General features: G+C 43.6%; 1 protein-coding gene across 4 annotated transcripts in view; it reads right to left on the bottom strand.

Moving 5' to 3' along the window:
- Nucleotides 1-22,335, bottom strand: part of CCDC85A (coiled-coil domain containing 85A) — a 67,147-nt gene that overhangs the window by 14,551 nt on the left and 30,261 nt on the right. For 2 of the 4 annotated variants that reach the window (XM_040059270.1, XM_040059262.1), the window contains exon 3: nucleotides 2,630-2,706. The exons of 1 other annotated variant lie outside the window; for it this stretch is intronic. In XM_040059270.1, coding sequence (XP_039915204.1) covers nucleotides 2,630-2,706 — 77 coding nt within the window. Of the gene's footprint in view, nucleotides 1-2,384; nucleotides 2,447-2,629; nucleotides 2,707-22,335 lie in introns of those variants that run through there. One more of the 4 variants, XM_040059263.2, reaches the window with a different exon arrangement.

Raw genomic sequence — 22,335 nt, forward strand, 5'->3', positions numbered from 1 at the left:
AGCACTGTGCAGTACAGCAAGAGACATTAATAAGCTTAAGTGAATATTCCCATTTTTATACCTTTTCTATTACCTGATCAAACTAAAATATTGACTCAGTAGCGGTACTGCAATTCCCCTGACAAAGCAGCCCTTCAGTACAGCAGAGTGAGCTGAAACTCAGGTTCCATTTGAACAGTGATGGCAGCATTTAAAACCATTTGCTTTGGAAACGTTCTTGCCACCAAATATTAACAAAACCTTTACATTGGAGGTCTGTGGGGTTGTGAAAAGAAAACTAATACATACAGAGGGAGACAAGCAAAGCAAAAGAAATTGGAAAAGAACCACATCTAAGTGACAGAGGAACAGAATGACTTGTCTGGAGAGGTGTTGACAAATGTGTCAGTGCATTTCCATGAGTGACACATAAGCAGGAATGGGGGAGAAGAAAGGATATTGAAAGCGGAGAGGAAAAAGAAGAAAAGCGTGGCAGGAAGAGAGAAAAAAGCCTGAGACGAGGCCAGGGCTCTTCAGCAGAGACAGCAGAAGAGTCACACTCACACCTGTGAGTTGTCACCTATCTCCAAAGTGCAATCCTGCAATTCCCAAACCCTCCCAGTGCTCCAGCACCCCAGCAGGGAGGGGCTATCCAAAAAGCAAAATGCATCTCTCACCAAGGTACTCCTGAAATTTTAAGGCAGGACACTGTAACTAAGTGCTGTGCCAAAAACCTTCATCAGTTGTGGAGCTTGTTGTAGATTTTCAGTTTATTTGTCAAAAGCACTTGGTTGGCTTCATAACCAACAAACTCCCATCCCTCCCATTAAATGGAACCAAACCAGTGCCAGGAGTTTATGCATTTCTATCCTACATCCTTGTCTTTGTGACAGGGCCTGATCACCACTGAGGTGAGCACGTTCTTGGTGAGAGCTACAGGAATAACAAACCCCCAAAACAAACTCAGGCAAATGTAACACCAAGGTGATGAGTGCAAAGTTACACTAGGCTCAGTGTCTACACTTCCTTCTTTCCCCCAAAGCCACGACTTCAACGAGGAGGAAGAGTAAAATATGCCAGGAAATGTGAACCCTTGCCACTTATTAAGTCTTAGAATGAAATACCCAGAGATGTGAGGAGATTTTTCAGAACAGATCCTTGTGGCAACAAAACCACATGTAAGACAAGCTGACCTGGCTATTTGAAAACAAAAAGTAGTTTCCGTGCTTGTTCACCTTGCTCTTCCCCTTCAAAACCCTACCCTCAGCATATTTTGTTTCAATGGTTTTTGCAACAGCTACAGGCTTCGGTGCTGGGCTGTTTCCACAGACACTGTTCTCTGGTTTGGCACCCCAGCCAAGGTATTTTCACTGAACTGAATGCACACAGTGTGGGTGTTCCAGCCTTTGGCTTTTTGTGGGTTCTGCCTCTGCGCCTCAAACCCAGATAAATCAAACATAAAACACATGGACACTTCTAAAGATTTGGCCCATGAAGATTGTTCTGCACAATTTATCTCCCAGTGTTGGTCCAGACCCAAGACAAACCACACAGTATTTTTGGGTGGGTTTGTAAACATTTACCCTGAGAACCATCGTGAAAAGAAATTAATATTTGTCATCACTGAGGATCAACCTTTGTCTTTCCTACTGAAAACTGTTTACATGTTAATGAGCAGACATTTCTTGTTGTCTTTCTTTTCCAGATCCAAAAATTAGGATACAGAGAAGCAAAGTGCCCAAGGTCACCAAGCAAAGAGCTGCAGAGGCCCTTCCAACTGTCATATGAAAGGTGACAGGAAAAGTCATCATACTTTACCTAAAATCTGCCTTAGGAAAAGGGCAATAAATATGAGCCAGGGGATTTTACTTCTTACTACATCACTGTTACCTTGGATTTTACAGTCAAACAATGGTACTAAGTCCAACCAAAACCTATTTTCTTCTTCAGATCAATGACTAGTGTTCAATTTAAACAAAATCCAACTTTTTCTTTTCCAGTGGGCAACTTCATTTGAAGACCTGATGGATTTTTCTAGGGATTATTTAATGAAATATAATAGAAATACGTTCTAGTACGCATGTGCATATATGAAAATTACAAGTGGTTTTGATTCATTTGTACTGGACTTTTAAATTTTTCATTCTTAGAAACATGTTAGGAAAACCTTTAACATCACATTTGTTTATTTATTCAGCTGAATTTCAGTCTTGCATTAATGTAGCTAAGAATTCCTTGAAGTACTGAAAATAATATAACCCAATTATTACTTATAATGTTTGCGCTTTTAGAGCAAAATATTTTGGTTAACTATAAAAAGTAGTTGATACTTTAACGAGAACCTCTTGGAATAAAACCAGAATGCAAAGGGTCAGTTCACTGTGATTCCCAACTTGTTAATCAATCAATTAATTAATTAATTAGAAGTAGCTGCTTCCAGGAAGTTTTCTTAACAAGGTATCAAAGCCTGCAAAGGAAAAAAATTAATGAAAGCATTGTCACAGCCTTAGATGAATCCCCTACTCAAACACAGCAAGATGAGCAAACAGACGTGAGAGCCTTTGGTTATCTGAGCGTTCAAACGCAGGAAGGACAAGGGCTGCTGGTCCCTCTGCAGCCCGGGCAGCACTCCCGCGGGGCTGTCACCCACCTGGGGCAGCATGCGGTTTTCCTCCTCCAGCTGTCTTACTCTGGCCTCCAGCTGCCTAACATAGGACAAGGTTGATTCTAAAAAATCAAACAGAAAAAAACTCGTATTATCCACAGAGATCTGCTTGTGTTTACCAGTGCCAGAGCCTGCGCCACATTCTCACCTGTACTCACTAGCTCTCTCAAATTTCAAATTTCAAATCAAAAAGAGATTACCTCTCTCAAATATCCATGGAACATCCCACTCTGCTCCTCCCAGGGCAGAGCGAACAACACTGATACTGGAATTGATCAATTCCTTGTTGTTTGTGATTCTGAACCGCTGCACCTTAAGGCGGTCCCTTCTCAGACCCAAGGAATTTCACAGAAAGACAACACAGGCCTGAGTTCTTCCAACCCACCCCCACTTGGAAAGACTCCACAGGGGTAATGCGTTATCCCACCGGGTGAGCCCTGCGGAGCCCAGGCAGAGCAGACGGTGCTGTGCAGGCAGCCGGGGTCAGCGGGACCCCTCGCACCGTCCCGGGGCTCTGGGGCACACACAGCCTCCCTGGGCAGCACGGCAGCTCGTGGTACCCACCTCAGCTCCTGCCAGGCCCTGCTGCCACAGCTGGGCCCGGCTGGGAAGCGGCTGTGCGTCCCCAAGGCCTGAGAGGTTCCCAGCTGGTTGACAGCAGGACCAGCCAGGGCACAGCACGGCTCACGGTGTGTCCTCCTCTCCCCCACATGCCAGGGACACGCTGCCACTGCCCTGCTCTGCCCTCAGAACTGCACAAAGAGCAAACCCTGTTTGCTCTGCTCACCAGTCACTCACTGACCTCCACAAGCACAACCTTTGGTGCAGTGTGAAGAACATGAGTCACTCCCAGTCTGCTCCCAAGAACTTGACATAAGAAGAGGAGATCCCTGATCCGGCACTAAAAGCACCCACGGGCTTTACCGTCACACATTTCTTGGGTCACACAGAATTGCTGCTCTTAAAGTCCTGGATCTAAGGGAGAGACATGTCTAGGAACGTAGTAATCAAGTGTAAGAAAAAAGGTGCAGAAAAACTGCCATGACTCTTGCACCTCCTTGTATGTAGGTGGAATTCCACACGTCCTCGTTCCTGACTCAGTGGTCCACTCAACGCCCTCTACGATGTCAATTCCCATCACACAGTTGTACTCACATTGCCATGTAATTAGCAAAATTGATGATTGATGGTATAGAATCCATGGGTAACAGGGCAGTGCTGATGGCTGATACAGCCCTGCAAAGCTGCATTGACAACACAACTGTTCACTGGTTTAAATTGACAGGGAGAATTTGGGCATGAATTTCCTCTGATACCTCATCACTACTGCAGCCTGCCTGTAAAATAAGGGGAATAAGGTGTCACTCACCACTCTTATGAGACTGCAATAGGCTAAAATATGCATGGGAATTTACACAACATGAAGACAACACATGGTAATTTGTCAAAGATGATTAATGCCCAGCCAGGCACTGGATTAAAAATAGCCTTGCACAATAAAAGAGGAAGAGGTAATCTGAGGTTCTGCGCGCTCTGCTGCGTGAGGATTTTCATAGTTAGTGATGGGTGCATCTCTGGAGAGCCGCTGAGCCCGGCTCAGATGAGCACTTAGGAGATGAACAGCTCATTCAATTAACTCCCTATGACAGAGGCCCTCCCACCAAATCAGCTCCTTCCTAGCACAGGCACTCCTGGGAGGAGCTGTGGGAGCTCCTTCACCATCACTGCCGTCAGCACAGGCACCAGCTCCCAGCACATCCCAGCCCTTCCCTCTGTTGTTTTCTACCTGAGATGATTCCTGAGCACCAATCTTGTCAGAGGGGCTGGACCCGGGGCTCCCTCTGCCACTGGCCGGCTCTAAGTTCCTTGTTATGAGTTCACTGCCATGTCAGCGTGGGTTTGGACCTCATTCCCAAGTCCAGCTTCCCAGCTGTCCTCACCAGTTCCCTCCGTGTGAGCTTCCCACAGAAGCTCCAGGTCTTCTGTGAGTTCCTGGCTGAGCATTCCTTATCTCCTCAGACAACACACACCTCTTGTCAATGTCTGCTCTTAGTTTTATTTCTTCACTTGTCTGTTGGGAGTCCAGAGCAGAGATCCCTACTGCTTCAAATCACACAACTCAGCCTCAGTTCTCAACTTACCAATGCCAGCTTCTACCAGCCAAGGATTTGGTCTGGAATCTCTGTGCCTCTTAACCCTTCTAAAGTGTGAAATGATTACTTAAATCTCCGCTTGTAGTCTGATTAAAAGGGAATATTAGGTCATCTACCAAAAGCTTGAGCAAGCAAATCCTAATGTATGTGAGTCCTCTTGACACATAGACTAGTCACATATATATTTCAGGATCTGTTAATATATTTATGCTGGGATGTTATGAGCTTAGAGGAAAAATGAGCAGAAAAGTCAGACAAGGACATAGGAGATGGAGAAACTGAAAACACATGAATTGAAACACTGTCACCAAGCTTTAAAAAAAACCCAACTTAACAAAAGTTGCATCTAAAAGTGTTTATGAGAAGACCTGTGTGATCAATCTCTTCTGCTCTGGAACAACCTGTGCAAACAGGACCGTCACTGGCTCAGGTCATTACTGCCAGTTTCGACCCCTGTGGGCCCCTTGGTTACAGATTTCCACTCCTTCCTATCTTCCTTTGTGATGCATTGCTAAGGGCGTAACAATTTGGAAAAATTCCCATTCTCAGGAATGGGTTACTACCAAATGAGCTTCCCTCCTTGAGCTTCCTGTGCTCTTAATATCATTGAGAACATGATCATTATGTGGTGCTTCATTCCAGGGCTGAAACAAAACTATTTTCTGAACTATTAGAGACATAGAAATATCTTGCTCTTAGGGAAATTCAGTGACAATTCACCCTCTCTCCACATCTGTCACTCTAACATGTTGTAAGAGAACATCAATATTTATGCAGCTGATCTCTTTTTCTTTTGACATCCACACTCTTGAAGCAAGGAGATATTTTGGGGTTATGTCAAACTTTATCAGACACTTACGTTGCTGCCAAAGGCGTATTTGTGTGTTGGCTTTATTCATTTTTATATGACTGTGCCTGGTCTCAGTCTAGCAAGGAATTCATAATATTCTCTAAGACAGATTATCCTCTGCTGTTTTAGAATGCGTGAGGATGTCACGTTAAATTCTGATATTTTCCTTTTTCTTTCTGGGTTTTTGGTTGGGTGTTTTTGGGGGTGGGGTGGGTTTGTTGTTTCTTTTTGCTTGTTTGTTTGTTTGCATTTTTTTGTTTGGTGGGGTTGTTTTTTGTTTTTTGTTTTTTTTTCAGGTTTACGACTCACAGGCAGCTGTGGGACTGCACTAGAGAACATCTTAAAGTCTGAGGTTCTCTACACTCATGCTGGAAAAAGCCTGAGAACCCCCACAGAAGGCAAAACCCCAGAGGTTCAACCTCGTTTTCTACTTGTTCATAGAAGCTGGAGAAACAAGCCAAATACAGCAGGTGGAAGGGATTTTATCCAACAGAGGAGTATTTGAGGCAAAGACAGAATGGGAGACCCAAGAGCTGGACAGAAGGCTGCTCTGAGGCAGTCCTTACATCCTCATGGCCAGAAAATGGAAAAACACAAGTTGGTGATAATGCAAAATTCACCTGGATTCTGTTGCCAGCAATACTTCCTGCTTTGGTATTTATGTTCCTAAAAGAGGTCACCAGAATCCTTGGGAGCCACATCCCAAGGCACATATTTTAAACACTGAGAGTATAAATGAGGGAAACTGCCAACAATTTACCCGGGCAAAGAATTCAGCACGTTGGGTGTAGGGATACTTTGATGCGTGACAAGAGTTTGGTTCAGGTATATCCAACTTCAACAAACTCCATTTGTTATGCTGCTCTTCCTGAATCACAGAATTAACTAGGTTGGAAAAGACCTTTGAGATCTCTGCACTGTGCTGGCAGGAATTTAATAATTGCACATCAAATCAGATTTTGGTCATTCAAATCCACTCCCAGCACACTGCAGTGACAACAAAATAATCTTCCAATAAATGGGAAAGGAAAACCAAGGTTGTGCAAGGGGTATTTTAAACTCTCCTGTAAACTACCTGGAAGCTCCACATGTTTAGGAAGGGTTTTCTCTGCTAACTGGGGAGCAGATTCAATGACATGCAAAACCATCTCCCTGTCCTAGAGTTTCTAGTCACCTGATTTAATTACCTTAATGTTAATATTCATGCTATCACTGCAATCCATCCCCTTTCAGCTACCTTTGGATATAAAAAAAAATAAAATGGCACTGTTGGATTTACACTCTCAGCAATTTACACCCCTTGTACTCAGTGCTGGCGCTAGCAGCGTCCACCTCCCCCGGGCAGGATCAGAGGACCTCCCAAGGTCATTTTTAGTCCTGTCTCCTGTGATTTTCTGTTAGGGCTGCACATCTTACATAACATCCCTTACCGAAGAAGCGCTGGAAAACTTCTTATTAGAGTGCAGTCGAATTCCCCGGCAACACAGTGACACTGGGATTAGTGCTATCATGTAGAAAGAAAGACATCTGCCCAAGGCAGGATTTTATTAAGCTCACCAGAATGTTTAGGAGCTATTTACAACAAAGGCACATATTCTCAGGAAGTTTTGGGACAGTGAGCACAGCGGCACTAAGAGTTCGCATTCCTCAGTCTTGCTGTTGTCTGAAATTCTTCCACCCCAAGCTCAGATTCCCCGTGATTATGGATCCAGCAATTCTTGACTTCTCTCAGTAATTAAAAATATAATTAACTAGGCTGAGCTAGTTCACCAAGTGTGTCAAAACTGAATCCTAGCAAAGGGAAAAGCGAGCACATGCTGCTTCAAACATCCAGGATGCAGAGGCAGTCCTGACACTTCTCAGGCATCATGTACCATGTTTTACCTTTTCAGCACATATTACACACAGACAGGTGCTAATTACTTTATCTCTGTAACCAGAGAATTTTATTCGGATTTCACACAAAAATAGTGTGTTTTCTCAGGTGCAGCAGCTTTTAATCACAGATTAACTATTTATTAGAAAAAAGCATACTCTTCTTATCTTAAGGCAGCCCTTGTCATGCCTTTAGCAATTCAGTGATGGGGTCTGACTCAGATTCCAAGGTGTTCGCATTTGCCTAGATTTAGGTGCCACTGTGGATCAGGCAGTTTAGTGAGCAGGTCTGGGCTAACTGTGCACACACATCCCTGTGGTGAAGCTCTCCCAAGGCTTTTCTTCCTCCCAAGGTCACCAAGAAATGCCCCAGGTCACCCAAATGCTGCCTATGACACAATTTACTAGAAATGTATTACTGGTTTCCACCTAAGAAGGCTACTGATTTAGGCTGGAGGTTTTGTTGCACTTTTAGCTTTAGGTGCAACAAAATTTCCAGCTGAATTCATCGGTAAAAAAAAAAAAGCTCAAAAAACTCCCCCAAAACCGCCCCCCCAAAAAGACGCAAAACAAACAAAAAAACCCCTCAAAACCAACACCTCGAGGAGAGAAAAAAAAAAAAAAAAAAAAAAAAAAAAAAAAAAAAAGTTTAAAAACCTTGCATGGAGAATAAAGGATTCAGCTATAGGAGCACCTAAAAATTATCTCAGATGTCAGCTGAGGTAACGCTTTTGCTAACAGCTGGATAACACTGTCACACTAATGGGCTGCTGAAACTCTAACCTTGCTTTGTCTGGAGTTTTTTGGTGCTAGAGGTGACAACAGAAAGGCTTTCCTTGCTGGACTGTTAGATACCCCATTAGCTTCCCTTCAGCCTGTGCTAAATGCATTTGGCACATTATTGATGGAAACAGAGAAAATCAAACCCATTATGCTGTTGCTGAAGCATTTCCCACTGGCTGTCAGCTTGTTCTGGTATTGACTGGCTGTGGTTTATGATCAGTAAAATCTTTATTGGTCCCATTTACTCAACCACCCAGATTTGTCCCTGTGCCACCGCACTCTCCTGTGCTCATCAGGAGTGTCCCCAAGAGCAGGCACAGCCCCTGGCCTGGAAACACAGCAGAAGGAAAGGGGGGTGGATGTTCAGCAGGCTCCTGCATAGAATCAAACAGAAGGTTGGCAAAGGCATTAGCTGAGAACAGCTTTGCTTAGGGAAGGAAGGGTGATGAAGCACTCATTCATCTCTCCAACCCAGTGCCCTCATCGCCTTCCTTCCCTAAGCCAGGCTATCCTCAGGCTTGCCTTTTCCAGCTTTCCGCCTGATTCCACACAGGAATCTTGACCTCACACCGGTGCCTCCTGGTCACATGGAATTGCATGTCTTTAGTGTCCCTTGGTGAAAAGGCCCCGGGTCCCCTGCAAACCTGAGAAACCACTGTATCCATAGAGCCACCTCCAGGTTCTCCCAGTTCTGCTGTGCCTCTGCCAAATGAACATTTACAGGACAAAATATTATAAATGAAAATACAGAGCTTCCCAGCAACAGCAATATTTGTGCAAAAACCAGAGGGCCAAACTGACCGAGACACCAAATATATGCACTAAAGGTCGCTCAAATCCCAGTAACTCCCCACAGATGCTCACAGCCACTTTTCTTAGCACAAAAAACTGTATCACATAGGCTCCAGTCATCAGATATTGGAGATATAGTTTAGAAAAGTTAGTTTACATGAGAACTTTACCATTGGTACAGCAATCTCAAGTTAAATAATACATTGGGTTCCACCTGGCAAACTGCAGCTTAGGCCAAACCTGAAAACTACATATCCAGGAATTCTGAATCAGACCTCTCAATCATTTTTATTCTCCTCTAGTGCCTCATTAGGAGGCAGTTATCGAACCTCTAAACTCCTCTTTTATGGATTACTGTTTGTGTGACTCAATCCCAAACTCAAACGATGTTCCTGAGAGTAGAGAAATAGAAGCTCTCACATTACTTAAACTATTGAACCATTGAACATTTTCTTGCTACAACTACAAAAGAGATGCCAAAACTCACAACAAAGATCAATAGCCGCATGAATATGTGGGGAAACACCCAACCCACTACTCTTCCTCCTCCCTGAGCAAGTGAAACCAACAGTCCCTCTTCTGGATTTCTATGGGGTAAATTTGGATGGAGAGACAGGGGCTCCAAGAGATGTTTGGGCAGCAGACAGTGCCAGGAAAGCAAGATGGGCAGCAGGGCCATTCTCTCAGCCTCTGTTTCCAGCTCCTTGTCTCACTTCTGATTCTACTGATGCTTCATTCCCTGCAACAGGAGCATCCTGCATGAACTGTGGTGCACACATAGCATCCAAAGGGATGGTGTGCACACAGCATCCATTTCCTCCTGTAACACAGCAGGAAAAAACTACAAAACCAGTAAGGGAAAAAGCAGTGAGATGCACACAAGTATCCATCCCTAGGAGGAGCCTTGGGGAGCACTCCCATGAGCAGGCAAGGGCAGAAGCTGGGGAACTGCCAGAGAAAGACAAGCCAACCTGGGCAAACACAGTGGAGATTTAAAATTATCAAGACAAAAGGGGGTTTGGGATTAATTTCTCTACACTGAGTGATTAAGATGTAGGACAGGCTATTAAACGCAGTAAAAGGTGTTACAAGATTAAATATGTCTTGGGGACTGAAACCACCCTTTTGTTTCCAGAGCCCATTAAAGAGCCATGGTACAGTAAGGCCTGCCTGTCCCTCCTGAACTAGGCATATTTAAAGCAGGAAAGATGAGCATTTTGTAAAATTACTGCACCAGCAATCTCAGCACAGAACCTCATTCCAAGGAAAAATTAGCTCTATCCATTTCAGCTGGCAGCTACACAATAGCAGAGGAAAAAGCTGTCAGTACTGTCTCCATCCTCCTCTGTAAGACTTTTGGAATGATTGGGGAAGGGATAATGAGAAGGAATATTCAAATGACAAGGTATTTAAAATCTATCAGTGCAAGCATGTCACTCTCTAGGGACTCCCGTCTCCTGGGCAGCTCCCTCTGCAGCTGGAGCATCCATGTCTCCAGATGAAACGCCTTCAAGGAGAAAGTCCCAAGAGGGACCTCAGAGATCAGGAATCAGTCTAAGTGTCCAGCACTGGCTGAAATCAGCACCCAACTACTTCAGCACTTCAGAAAACTCTGCGAATGTCTCCTTGCATGTTCCTGACAGCACAAACATCCCAACCTTAGTGGTAGAAAGATTCCTATGCCAGAGTAGACCAGACATCACTCAGTAGAGGATACTGCCCAGCTTCAGCTCATTATTTCCCTAATTTCTGAAGATCTGATGTCTGATCAGTATCTCTGTGCTCATATCATATCATCTGATATGATGCTGGGATTATGGGATTATTTCAGAGACACTCCCAGCAGCCAGGGCAGAGGGGCTCAGGTGCTGCAAGCCAAACCCTGACACATTACACTTTCAGGCTTCCAAGCTCTGCCAGGGATGGGGTTTAGGCACCTTTTACATATTTCCCCATCTACATTATGAGATTCTTTCTGTCCTAAACCCACATTTTCCCCCGCCTCGTTGCCTCTGCTGCCTTCCTGATATTTCTGTGGCTGCATCCTGCACTGTTGCAGCTGGGCCTGGGAACTAATCAGACTGTGCTTTATTTTGTAAAAGTGCACAGATACAAACCCATATCATAGACTGATACAGAACAACACTTGTGAGAGGCATAAACCATGGGAGCCCAGGTTCCTCCTTCAGAGGAAGCCAAATGCTCCACATAAACAACTTTCTGGCTTCTCAGTGTCTTTACAGTGTTATTTCTCTGCTATTGACATAGACCGCTGTTATATTAATATGATGCTGATTAAAACACTCATAATTTAAAAGTAATCTCAACACAGGTAACAAAGCACAGCATGTATTACTGAGAGCTGTACTAGGCACATTTACCTGCTATAAGGCTGTTGAATTAATGACTTATAATGATTTACCCCCAGACATGGCAAATGGAGCCCCTTGTCCTCTCCTTTGCTGTGGCTGTGGATCTGCAATGTCTCTGTAGCAAAACCAGCTGAGATTTCCCAAATCAGCACATTCAACAACCAGGTCCCCATTCCCTGGGCTGCATCTGAGACCTCTCCAATTATCCTGCAGATCCCAGCACAGCAGGTGTGGCAGCTTCCTTAGGATGCTGCTGCCTGGCAGCTCCCCCACTTAGGAGTCCCTAATGTTAGTGAAGCTGATCCTTGGGCTTTAAATGTTGTGAGCCTCTTCCTGACAAAAGAGATTAACAAGTACTTTCACTTTACTATACTTCCAAGACTCAACAATCTCTTCCATGCAGCCCTAACTAAAGGACTTAAGTGCCTTCCATGGAATGGTCTGTCCACACCTGTGGATGTGTCCATCCAAATCAGCCACCCAGAACAGCCATTCCCAAATCCACGTCCCCCTCTGAGCTGTCCCTCAAACACAGGAATCTGATGCCACTGCTGTTGGCTGCCCCAGCATCTTCTCCTTTTGTGTTTCAAGCACCGTTTCATCCAACGGGGCTGAAATCAGCCAAATGTAGGAAGAGCTCTACAACCTGAAAATGGCAAATTAGCAGTTGCAATAATTCCTCAAGTTTCTAAATCATCTGCATCCATTTGCAGGGTTGTAGTGCTGTGTTCAGCATGAGACCCTTCGACATCCAGACAAAGCTGGGATGACTCAGGGAGAGCAGTTCTACTCGAGAGCTCTCCCAGATGCTTATCTTCATCATCGGAACAAAACAAGCATTTAAAACAAGGTCTCTTCTGTTTATTTCCTGGTTACTTCACTAATGGGAAAGCAATTTACGCATTTCCTCTCCCCAAACATACAAATAATTGTGCAGGGCTCTTGGTTCCAAAGGCTGTTGGAAGCAGTCATGTCCTTCTCGCTGAGGTTTACACGGAGCAGTTTGTGACTAATCCTCTGCCCCCGGCACGAGGAGCTCCCCAGGGCCCTTTCTTGCCCCTCCTGGGTCACACAACACACGCTGAAAGATGAGTCAGACTCAAAAATCATGTTTGTGTGGATATGTACACGTGAGGGGAGGGTCTTCCCATGAACTACCTGCCCTCAAATTATCAGGATTTTTTTATGGCCACTCTGAAAGCTTCCTTTATAGGGTTACAAGGAGGGAGAATTTGCCCATCAGCAGGCAAAAAGCTACAAGATACACATAACCATTTCCCAAGCAGGTGGTACAGTCCCATTTATCATCTCTGATTAATATTACTAATGAAACTAAAATATAGTAATGTTGCAAAATAGAATAAATTCTAGAAAATGAAAAAAAAAATACTGACATTTTTCTCTACCGGCAGCTGCAAAGTAGGACTGAATCTCCCGAGATTTTTTAGAATTAAGACAAAAAGAATTATTCCCGGGGTTCTTGGCATAAAATACAGATGTGACTGTAACTACAAACTGCAGGAAAACTCCAAGTAAAACAGTGGGGCAGGAGGGAAGATTACAAATCCCATTATATTACATATGTATGACCACAGCAAGTCATGTTAGAGACACAAGCAAACCAGCCTGCCTACTGCTTTATTACAGAGGGATAGCAGTAGTAGTGCTGTGGGCAAGGGAAGTAAAATCAGTGTATAAATGAGCAGTCAGGGCAGCTGCTGTAACAAAATGCAGACAGCATCCTGAAATTTCTGGAGAAAATTGAGACATATAGACAGCCTTGGAGGTTTAAGCCTAGAAAAATACTATTAAAACAAAGCAGTCTGGCTTTTTGCCCTGCAGAGACAAAGGAATTTTGATAATAATTCCAGGAATGCCTGGTTTCCTTTTTGCTGCTGGAATTGGATACGGTCAAAAGAAGTCTGTGGGCTTTTTCCTGTAAAGAAAATCTTGGCAGAAACAATTGGACCAAAACTAAATTTATGAATGAGGTTTTTTGTGTGACTTAGGACATGAACATAAGATCTGTAGCAATAAATTATTGCAGGAGGGTTATATATTTCATGGGTTTTGTGAGCCTGACAACCAGTTCCAATCCATGCGCACTATTTCCTGCCATTCCTCAGGACAACCCAGCTTTCATGCTCACCTATGGAAACAGCAGGAGGAAACCTGTATCAATTACCCTCTGTCACTTTGTTTACAGCACGCTGAGCACACGAAGCAAAGCCATCCGCCCCCGCTGGAAAACCACAGAACATCCCACAGCGTTTCCTGCATCCACCTGCCCTGCATGGGTATGGAATTGCCTCCGGGGCACCAAGATTTGTCACGCTACAGTCGTTAACAACCTTCCTAAATCTTACACAAAAGATGACCCCAGGCAGCCCCTCCAGTATTTCCTAGATGGCAACAAGCAATCCTGGCTTCACCAAGGGTACAGAGCACTGCTCTCGGCTCCAAACTCCTCAGAAGCTTCCAGTCCTAAGGAAGACTAACAGAAAAACAGAGCACAGGATTGGAGACTAAAAGGAATCTTTCCTCCCATCCTTCCCAGAGCAGCAATTACAACACACTGAGCCCCAGAAAGAGTTGACACACAAAACAATGCCCTCCTGGAAAGGTGCCAGCAGCTCAGGAAAATCATAAGCTTGCTTTTCCCATAGCATAAACACATTTCAAGGAGGTTCCTTGAAAAACAACGGCGGCGGCGACTCCTCTGCAGAGCAGCCACTGAGAGCTCCACACTTCCCTACCCAGCCTGCTCTTCCCAAGGGAAAGGGAACTTTCTGGGACAACTGAAATAACCCTTTCTTGTGCACTCAGGTCCCAGTTCTGGTGGGAACTGAACTCGTCCAGCAGTGACAAATCCCACCATTCCTCATCAGCCAAACTGCGACCAAAGCATTTGGCAGCAAGTGGAGTGAGAAGTAATGGAACTGCTCCATTTGCTCTGTTTGTCAGGCTCTGGGTTGGTTTGGTTTTACCTGTTACAAATAGGCAGAAGGCAAAAAAAGGCATTTAACACATCTCTAGCCCATATCCCAGGAAGCAGTAGCGAGTTTTCCCACCTCACTCTCCTCCTGCTCCCAAACCTGTTTGTTCAAAGACAATATTCCCAGGTTTCATTTTCTCTTTTTGGTAAGGGAATGCTTGCAGAGGCAGCTGACACAGCTGGCTGAGTTTTGCTGAGGGCATTTGTTCTGTGCTGACCAGGGCCTGGCTCCACAGTCAGCACACAGGGACAATTTACACTGGGCAGGACAGCGGGAAAAGTGCTCCCACTGTAGAACACACGTGGTGACAGGAGGGGGTTGTTAGAAGGCCACGGGCTTTTCCTGGTTTTAGTCAAGTCCCTCCTTTAGTCAGTGATCCAAGGACACTACGAGGGGTTATACCCACACTCCCAGGAACACTGGCTCCAAGGGATGCTTCCCATCATCAGAGAAAGAGGAAAAGCAACAACAGGATCAAACCAGGCTCATCCAGGTGTACGACGGTGACAGCCCTTTTTGGTGGAGTCTCTAAGTAAAAAGGACTGCGAGCTGCATGGCCAACATTTTAATGAGACATCATTTCCACCTAAACATCAAGAGCTTTATTCAAAAGCCATCAAACCTTGTGTCAACTTCCAGATTTGCTTGCTGATTACTGTCCTTACTGAGGACATTTTATATTTTGATAAAAATCCTTCTCTTTGAGTTAAGCATGGACACACAAGTTATTGCTCTGTCTTAGAATATGAGATTAAAGGGTCAGATCTCTAAAGGACAGGAACTTCTAGTAAGAGACAGATTAAGGGATAGACTCACACCCGGATTTGAAGCTTTTGGAAGGAAAAGACAGGGTGGCAGAGTCAAAGAAAGGAAACTTGACCTCAGTTTGAACTAGCAAGGGAGAAAAATCTTTTCTTGTGGAAGTCAGAAGAATGCAGACCTGTTTGGGAAAGTAAAATCAGAGGAAGTGAGCAACAGTCAGCAATCTTATTTTCAGAAAAGCACCTTATCTTTACTGCTTCATTCTTAATGCCATGTTTCTTGTGTGGCAGCAAAGAAGTCCCTGTAAAGAAGTCATGCTTTTTTCTTGCCATCCATTACATCCCAAGTCTACAATCCCTTGAATACCAAGCATTTGCCACTGGACATGGTAAATGCTGGCAGTGGCCAATTTTGTTTCAGTGTAATTGTTCACTGTGTCATGACTTTGTTCTACTGGTTCTTGCCAAAGCCCAAATAACATCTACCGCTGGGGCCACCAAACCAGTTTCTTCCACAGAACCACATGACAGCCTGAATTAGAGCAAGAGTGCATTTCAGATATTTCACAAAATAAGTACATTAAAATAAATTGATTTTTTTTTTTGTGGAAAGCTCCGCCCTTCTAACAATAGCTGCTTTAGTTCATAATTCCCAGGTGTTCAGACCCTCCCTGTGTCACAGGGATTTCCTAGGAACAGGACATCCCATCACAGACACAAATTACTTCGAGATCCGAATCAGTTTTCCTGGTCTTTAATCAGAGACATTTCACTCTTCAATATTTAACACACTGACCTAGGACTACTGCAGGACACTTGTGATTTGAGTATCAATTTTTAAAGTGCTTCTGAAGCCTCAAGAGGCTTTTTCCACTAAAATTCAGCTCATGCTTAACCTATTTACATAGTCTTTCATCTTCCTGTTGTAAGAACATTCAATCAAATCTGCTGAGTCAGATAAAACTCTTTACAGGAAAAAGGATATTTGTCCTTTGGATTCAGGCTTGAAAAATATAATGTAAACCACAAGTTTTCACAAATTCCGTAGTAAGTGCTGGTATTCTGGGGAAACATCTTTGTGAGTTATTATTTGCTGCCTGGGGAGCATATCTGAGGAAATTTTGCATCAGAGAAAAGCTTTCCCTTGCTGTAAAAAAATGACTTCCCATTCTGTATATTGCAACTTCTCAAATTAAATTCCTTTCCCTGTTGAAATACTGAGTCAAACCCATCCAGCCTACAGTTCATTTAGGGTATTGAGCAGATCACATGTCGAGCCAAAGTCACTTTGATCCTAGGAAAAAAGTAGACTGTTGAATCAGCAGTGTCATCCACTAGATTAAATTTGCCACTAATCCAGTGAGATCCAGCACTTAGTTTGCCCTACATGTTAAGCACCCCCTCCAAGTCTATTAAGGACAGCATATTTCATTAAATGGTGCTGGTTCATAATTCCCAGTTCAGGTCTCAGCACAAATTAAAGGGCAGTTTAAATTCCACTTTCCCTTGCTGATGCATATCTCCAGGAGCACCTGCCTCTCCACAGTGGCAGAGTGCAGCGCCACAAAGCATTTCCCTTTGCACAGGGCATTAAAATGGCTCAGAAAGCTTTGGAGATGACAGATGTGGGTGCACCAGGAGCCAGACACCGTGTGGGAGCCACAGGGGAACCTAGCGCGGCTGCTCTGCCGACATGAGGAGGGAGCTAGGTGAACACAGCACGGGGGTGAGTAACCTGCTCTGCGACTCCTGGGCAGAGGGAAGTGGAAAACAGGATATTTAAATAGCGTGGATATTTGTATTTTGTATGTAGAAGGACACATTCATTTATGGGGCAGCTGGACACAAGTTCAGCTGCACCCCCTTCCCTCTGTGCCAGTGCTGCTGTAACTTGGGGGCCATCCAGCCCCAAGGAAGGCCAGGCTCCCTCCTTCCAGAGTTTCCATATCAGCCAATTGAAATCCCCAAGGCAGAGACCAAAACGAGATACAAATGCGGCCCCCGCCTCGTGCCCACCCAGCTGTGAACACTGTGAGGTTCACAGCTGCAGCCTCAGAGCAGGGCTGGGCACAGCAGCTCTCCCAGGACAATCCCCTCCCCTCTCCAGCAGCCTGGAATCGATATGGACTGGTGTATATGTTCATCCTGCTGGAAGTCAGCTTTTAAACACCAGCCTTTACCTGCTTACTGTGGAGTTCCCATTTTTCACCAGGAATTGCCTTTCACCTGCAGCTCCAGACTTCAAGAGACCTTAAACCCTTCTCACCCAGAGCTCGGTCTCCCAGAGCACGGGGAGTGAATCACTTCACACTATAATTAATTCCTCTTGGCCCTGGGAACTACAATACAAAAGTTAATCAAGCGAAAGAGAAATTAAGGATGCTGTTACTCGAAACACCCAAGTTTTACAAGTTGTATTTCTTGACTGAGATTATTTCACATCTGTCATTCATTTGTTAAAACTCCTCTATGAAAGCACTGCAGAAAAATTATGTTTATTTGAAATGTCACCTTTAAGGAGCCTCATACCAAGTTTAAGCTCAGTTAGTTCATACCACACTAAATTGAAAATCTGTTGAACAAAAGATGAATATGACTGAATTGCAGTTTTCATAATGCACATAATCAAAGGTAGGATTGCTGTCCCCAGCAGAATTCTCTCTAGGAAAAAATCTGTTTCATTGTAACAGGACAGGTTAATCACTTTTTGCCCCCCAACAAAATTACTTTTATATAGTTTTTGGTTATTACATTAGAACAAATGATGCACGGAAAATTTTAAACATGATTTTTCTCTCTCCATGAAAACAATCAATTAGCAAACTCCCAAGTCCTTTTGCAGTTTTCACTCTGGGTTTATTGAAATTCTCTTCAGATTTTACCCCATTGTCATTACTCTCATTGCCTGATAATTTCTAAAACTGGGAATTAATAAATAAGTAATTAACTTCCTTACATCTTCCTATCACCCATTATCAGGAACTATTACCTTGAACACTTAGAGATGTGCCAACAAAAACACCTGAAAGCCCACAAACAGCAGTAGGAGTGGACATCTGCCTCCATGTCCTCAAAATTTTGCTCCTCTCTCCTTGTCAAACATGTCTCTTACATTTGACATGTTTATCAGCTGGATAAATATGCACATTGTTAAACTTCACACTCAGAACCATCACTTTGACCCTGGGGCAGACATTCACATTGTATATTTTTGCAGCTGGAGGACCCACAGAAGAGAAATATGCTTTGAAAAGGCAGCCAGGTCGAGGCCATATGAATGAAGATTTAACATTAAGATTTATTTAAGCAAAACAATTTTTTAAAATGATGAACATCCCCAGCCCAAAATAACATTCCATTGAAGTTAGATCCTGTTGCAAAGAAAGGCAAAGGGACAAGTTTGAAAGGACTGAAAAAGTTCATTTTCAAGGGTGCCATTCAGGGCCTTTTTCAAGGGGTCAGAATACACACAGACATCTTGAATGCTAATTAATCCAGCACGAGAAGGGGCTGTCCTTGGCCATAAGGTGGCTTGTAACTTCTATTATTTGTCTGACCTGTCACTGGTATTTCTGGTATTTTGACTGTTGCTCTGCATCCCCTTTGCAGCCAGCCAGGGACTCAAGGGTTGTTTCTTTCCACGGGTATTTTCGGCAATTGTCCCCAACATTTTTGCTCCTAACTGGCCTGTTTTCTTACAGGAACAAATTGTAACCCTTCCAAATGCTCCTTTCAAAATGGGAATTGCCCGTATTTATTCCTGGAGTCTGTCCCATCTCCAGAGAAGAAATGTCTAATTACTCAGTTCATTTCAGAGATTATTCAGTCACTCATTTAGCTCCAGAGGAAGTGAGTACTCGTGGCATTTTCTTTTAAAGGCTTCTAATTCTGATAGCGTCACCAACGTAATGAGCATTATGATAAGAATGACCAGGACATATATTTTCTCTAATCAACCAATTCAAGCAAGGTCCCCATCCTAAAAAGCCACAATAGGAAGATGTATGGATAAGATACTTAATATGCAGGGGATGAGTGCAAATTTGGTCTTGATTTATTTACTTGAATTAGTCAATGCAAGCAGGTGTGAAGGGAAGCAATTTTTTTCCTAAAAATGCAGGAAAAGCTTTGTATTCTTTATGCTCTCTCTGGCTCATATGTCAGAAAATCATAAAAGCTTTCTAGCTTCTCTTTTAAAAAAATAAAAAGCCAACACATAAAAGCTGCTTTATATTACAGGAACTGTGAAGTCAGTGCCTGAAGTGATGGATGCTGCCCCAACTGCTGTCCTGGACACGCTGTCAGTGGGGAATTGGGTCACAACTGTCCCGAAGTTGGGAAAAATCAGCAAACAGCCTTGCCCACGCCCCTGGGCCACTGGCAAACGGAGCCAGCTCCTCCCAAAGGTCTGGACCTGACACATCCACCCTTGCAGCAGCAACTGATGGTTCTGAAGAGGGACATCTAAGTGCCCACCACAGTGGATCTGCCACCCTCAGGCACCTCTGGGTTCAAGGTAGATTTGAAACAGATTTAGATACTCTTTGCAGGATTTAGGTGGAACTCAGGGTGCCAGATCCAAACTCTGCTCTTTAGATGCACTGACTTGGGCTCCCTGGATAGAGAGAAGGTTGAGAAGGGAATTCACCAGCACAGAATGTCACAGGGCAGCCCTGCTCCAGCACAGCCACTGCTGGTCTCTGTGGTTCCTCCCACTTCAGCCCAGGGAAAGCACAACAATCTGATTTTCACTCCAGCATTTATCTAGATACCGTACAAAATAGATACAAACTTATTTGTGCTTCCACACAACTGCTGCACTAATAATTGCTCCAGGCACCATAAGAGGAACTCTGGCTTGAGTCAAGAAGCACAGCCTGGCAGAAGGGACAGGAGACGTTCCCAAGAGCAGAACACACATTGTCACTGGCATCAGCAAACATGGGAGCTACTCTTGGGCTGAGACTGATAAATCACAGGAGCTCTCCATCGCTCTCCCTCCTCCAGAGCCAACCCCATCAGCACAGAGACTGCCTCACACTGCAATCCACACCACCAGAACAAATTCCTTAGGAAGGAGCCCTCTGCATCCAGCCAAACCTGGACAGCCTGGGTTTGGCAAACAGTAACCCTTCCATTTCTGTAAGGATTAACCTAATGGGGATATTTATGGTGTAAATGCCATTTACAGCCACTGCAAATGCTCATGTCCACTGTAAATGCTGAGAGTGATTTGTTGTTTATTAAGTTATGGGTCTGATTTTCAAAGGCAGCCAAGTGCCAGCCTTGTTCCCATTAAAGCCATAAAGAAAAATCTCCATTGATTTCAGAAGAGTCAGATGAAGACTCAAGACTTTTCAAAACTCTTAATTGTACAGGGATGCAAAATCTCACTGAAACCAAATAAGTCTAGAGAAACTGAAAATGCTCAAAAAATTCTTGAAGTTCACATCAAGAGAAATTTTGCAGTTTGCAGGTAATTCACATCAAAGCTATAACAGATGTGAAAACCAAAAGGAGGAACAGAGAGGTAATTGAGACCCATGACTCTTCTGTTTCTTAAATTCAGATGTAATGCAGAATGACTGAGTCTCAACCTCGCCCTGAAGTATAATACATGACAGTACATTTCTCACAGAAGTAGCATCTGTCTTATGGCAGTAGCAAGTAAAATTTAAATTATATGAATATTTAACAAGATATTAATAGGTATCTTAAATAAACAGTGTCATGAAAACACGATCACGTACATGTTTTAAAACCCTTAACTGAAAGTGTAGTAAAGCGCTTGCAGGAAGTAATTTTTACTTTCATAAAAGAGCAGCTGAACACACTTTCAGAGGTGGCATCAAAAGAACAAAGGTTTAGCTGTGGATCACAGTTCTCAGAACAAACCAAACATCCTCAATAAATCCCAGTCTATTTCAGACGTATCTCTGATCCCTGCTAGCACAACATTCTCAACAGCAGAGGTTTAGATACACCCAGGGAGACAGAGCCCAAAAACCAAAAATCCCTTTCACCACCTCCAAGAGCTGAAATCAGCAGCTGCAGTTCCCATGGAACCAACAGGACTTCCTTGTCCTCAGGACAAAGGTAAGAGGAACAGATCTCTAACAAATAATTGTTACTAAAATAACTCCTGCAAATGTATCAGGTAAATCAGGGGCTCTTAAAATGCAGAGAGGCTTTTGCTGATTCAGGTATTTGGGTACAAATCCAAAGCAGCCAAATTGCAGGTAAGGGAACAGCCCAACTTCCCAGCCAGGACACCCGAGACCTCACACAGGAGCTCTCCCCTCAGAATAAATGGTGCAGTGTTGAGTTAGAAACTTCCAGAAATAGAACTTTGAGATTATCATTTTCACATTCCCTCAGCTAAGGTGTTGCTCTAAAAAGAAACTGCTGAAGAGAGATCTATCACCAAATTAAAAATTCAGGGCAGGTAAGTTCCATGCGGAATGTCTATGTATTTAAGAAACCCATTTATCCCATGCATTTATATTTCTCCCCAAGCTTCCTTTTCATGAAATTGTATTTGGAATTTATAGGATTTAGAATTATATTTAGAATTACACAGTCAACACTGTACAGCTGTGTCCATCTTTCTAAGATGCTTTATAAACCAATTTTCCCAAAGATTTCTCAGCAATCTGAGCTAGATATGGATTTTTGCCCCCATTTTGCAATTCTACAGATATTTGGATTAAAAAAAAAACAAATGCTTAAACAAAATGAAGCCTAAAAAAGTACCTGCTAATGACAACCATTTGCTTAATGGCAGTTGTTCAGCCAGTGAAGCAGGAGACTGCTTACATCTGCCAACAGAAACCATTTTGTGAAAATTAGTCTTGTAAACCACCACACATAAATCCATGGAAAATCAATGCCCGTGGTTACTATCAGGAAGTAGCAATGAATTGTTCCTTATCCAAGAAATAAAATAAGCTGCCTTTCTTTTTTTTTTTTTTTTTCTTTCCACCTGCAAAATTCTGGAGGCCGGATGCAAACCCTTTATCAGTGAACTCCTCAGTAACTCCTGTGGGCTTCGGGTGACACCGTTTGCCTGTCTTTAATCTTGTCAACAAATTCCATTGTATCCTTTGGAG

The sequence above is a fragment of the Hirundo rustica genome, chromosome 3 (assembly GCF_015227805.2).
Source record: "Hirundo rustica isolate bHirRus1 chromosome 3, bHirRus1.pri.v3, whole genome shotgun sequence".
NCBI lineage: Eukaryota > Metazoa > Chordata > Aves > Passeriformes > Hirundinidae > Hirundo > Hirundo rustica.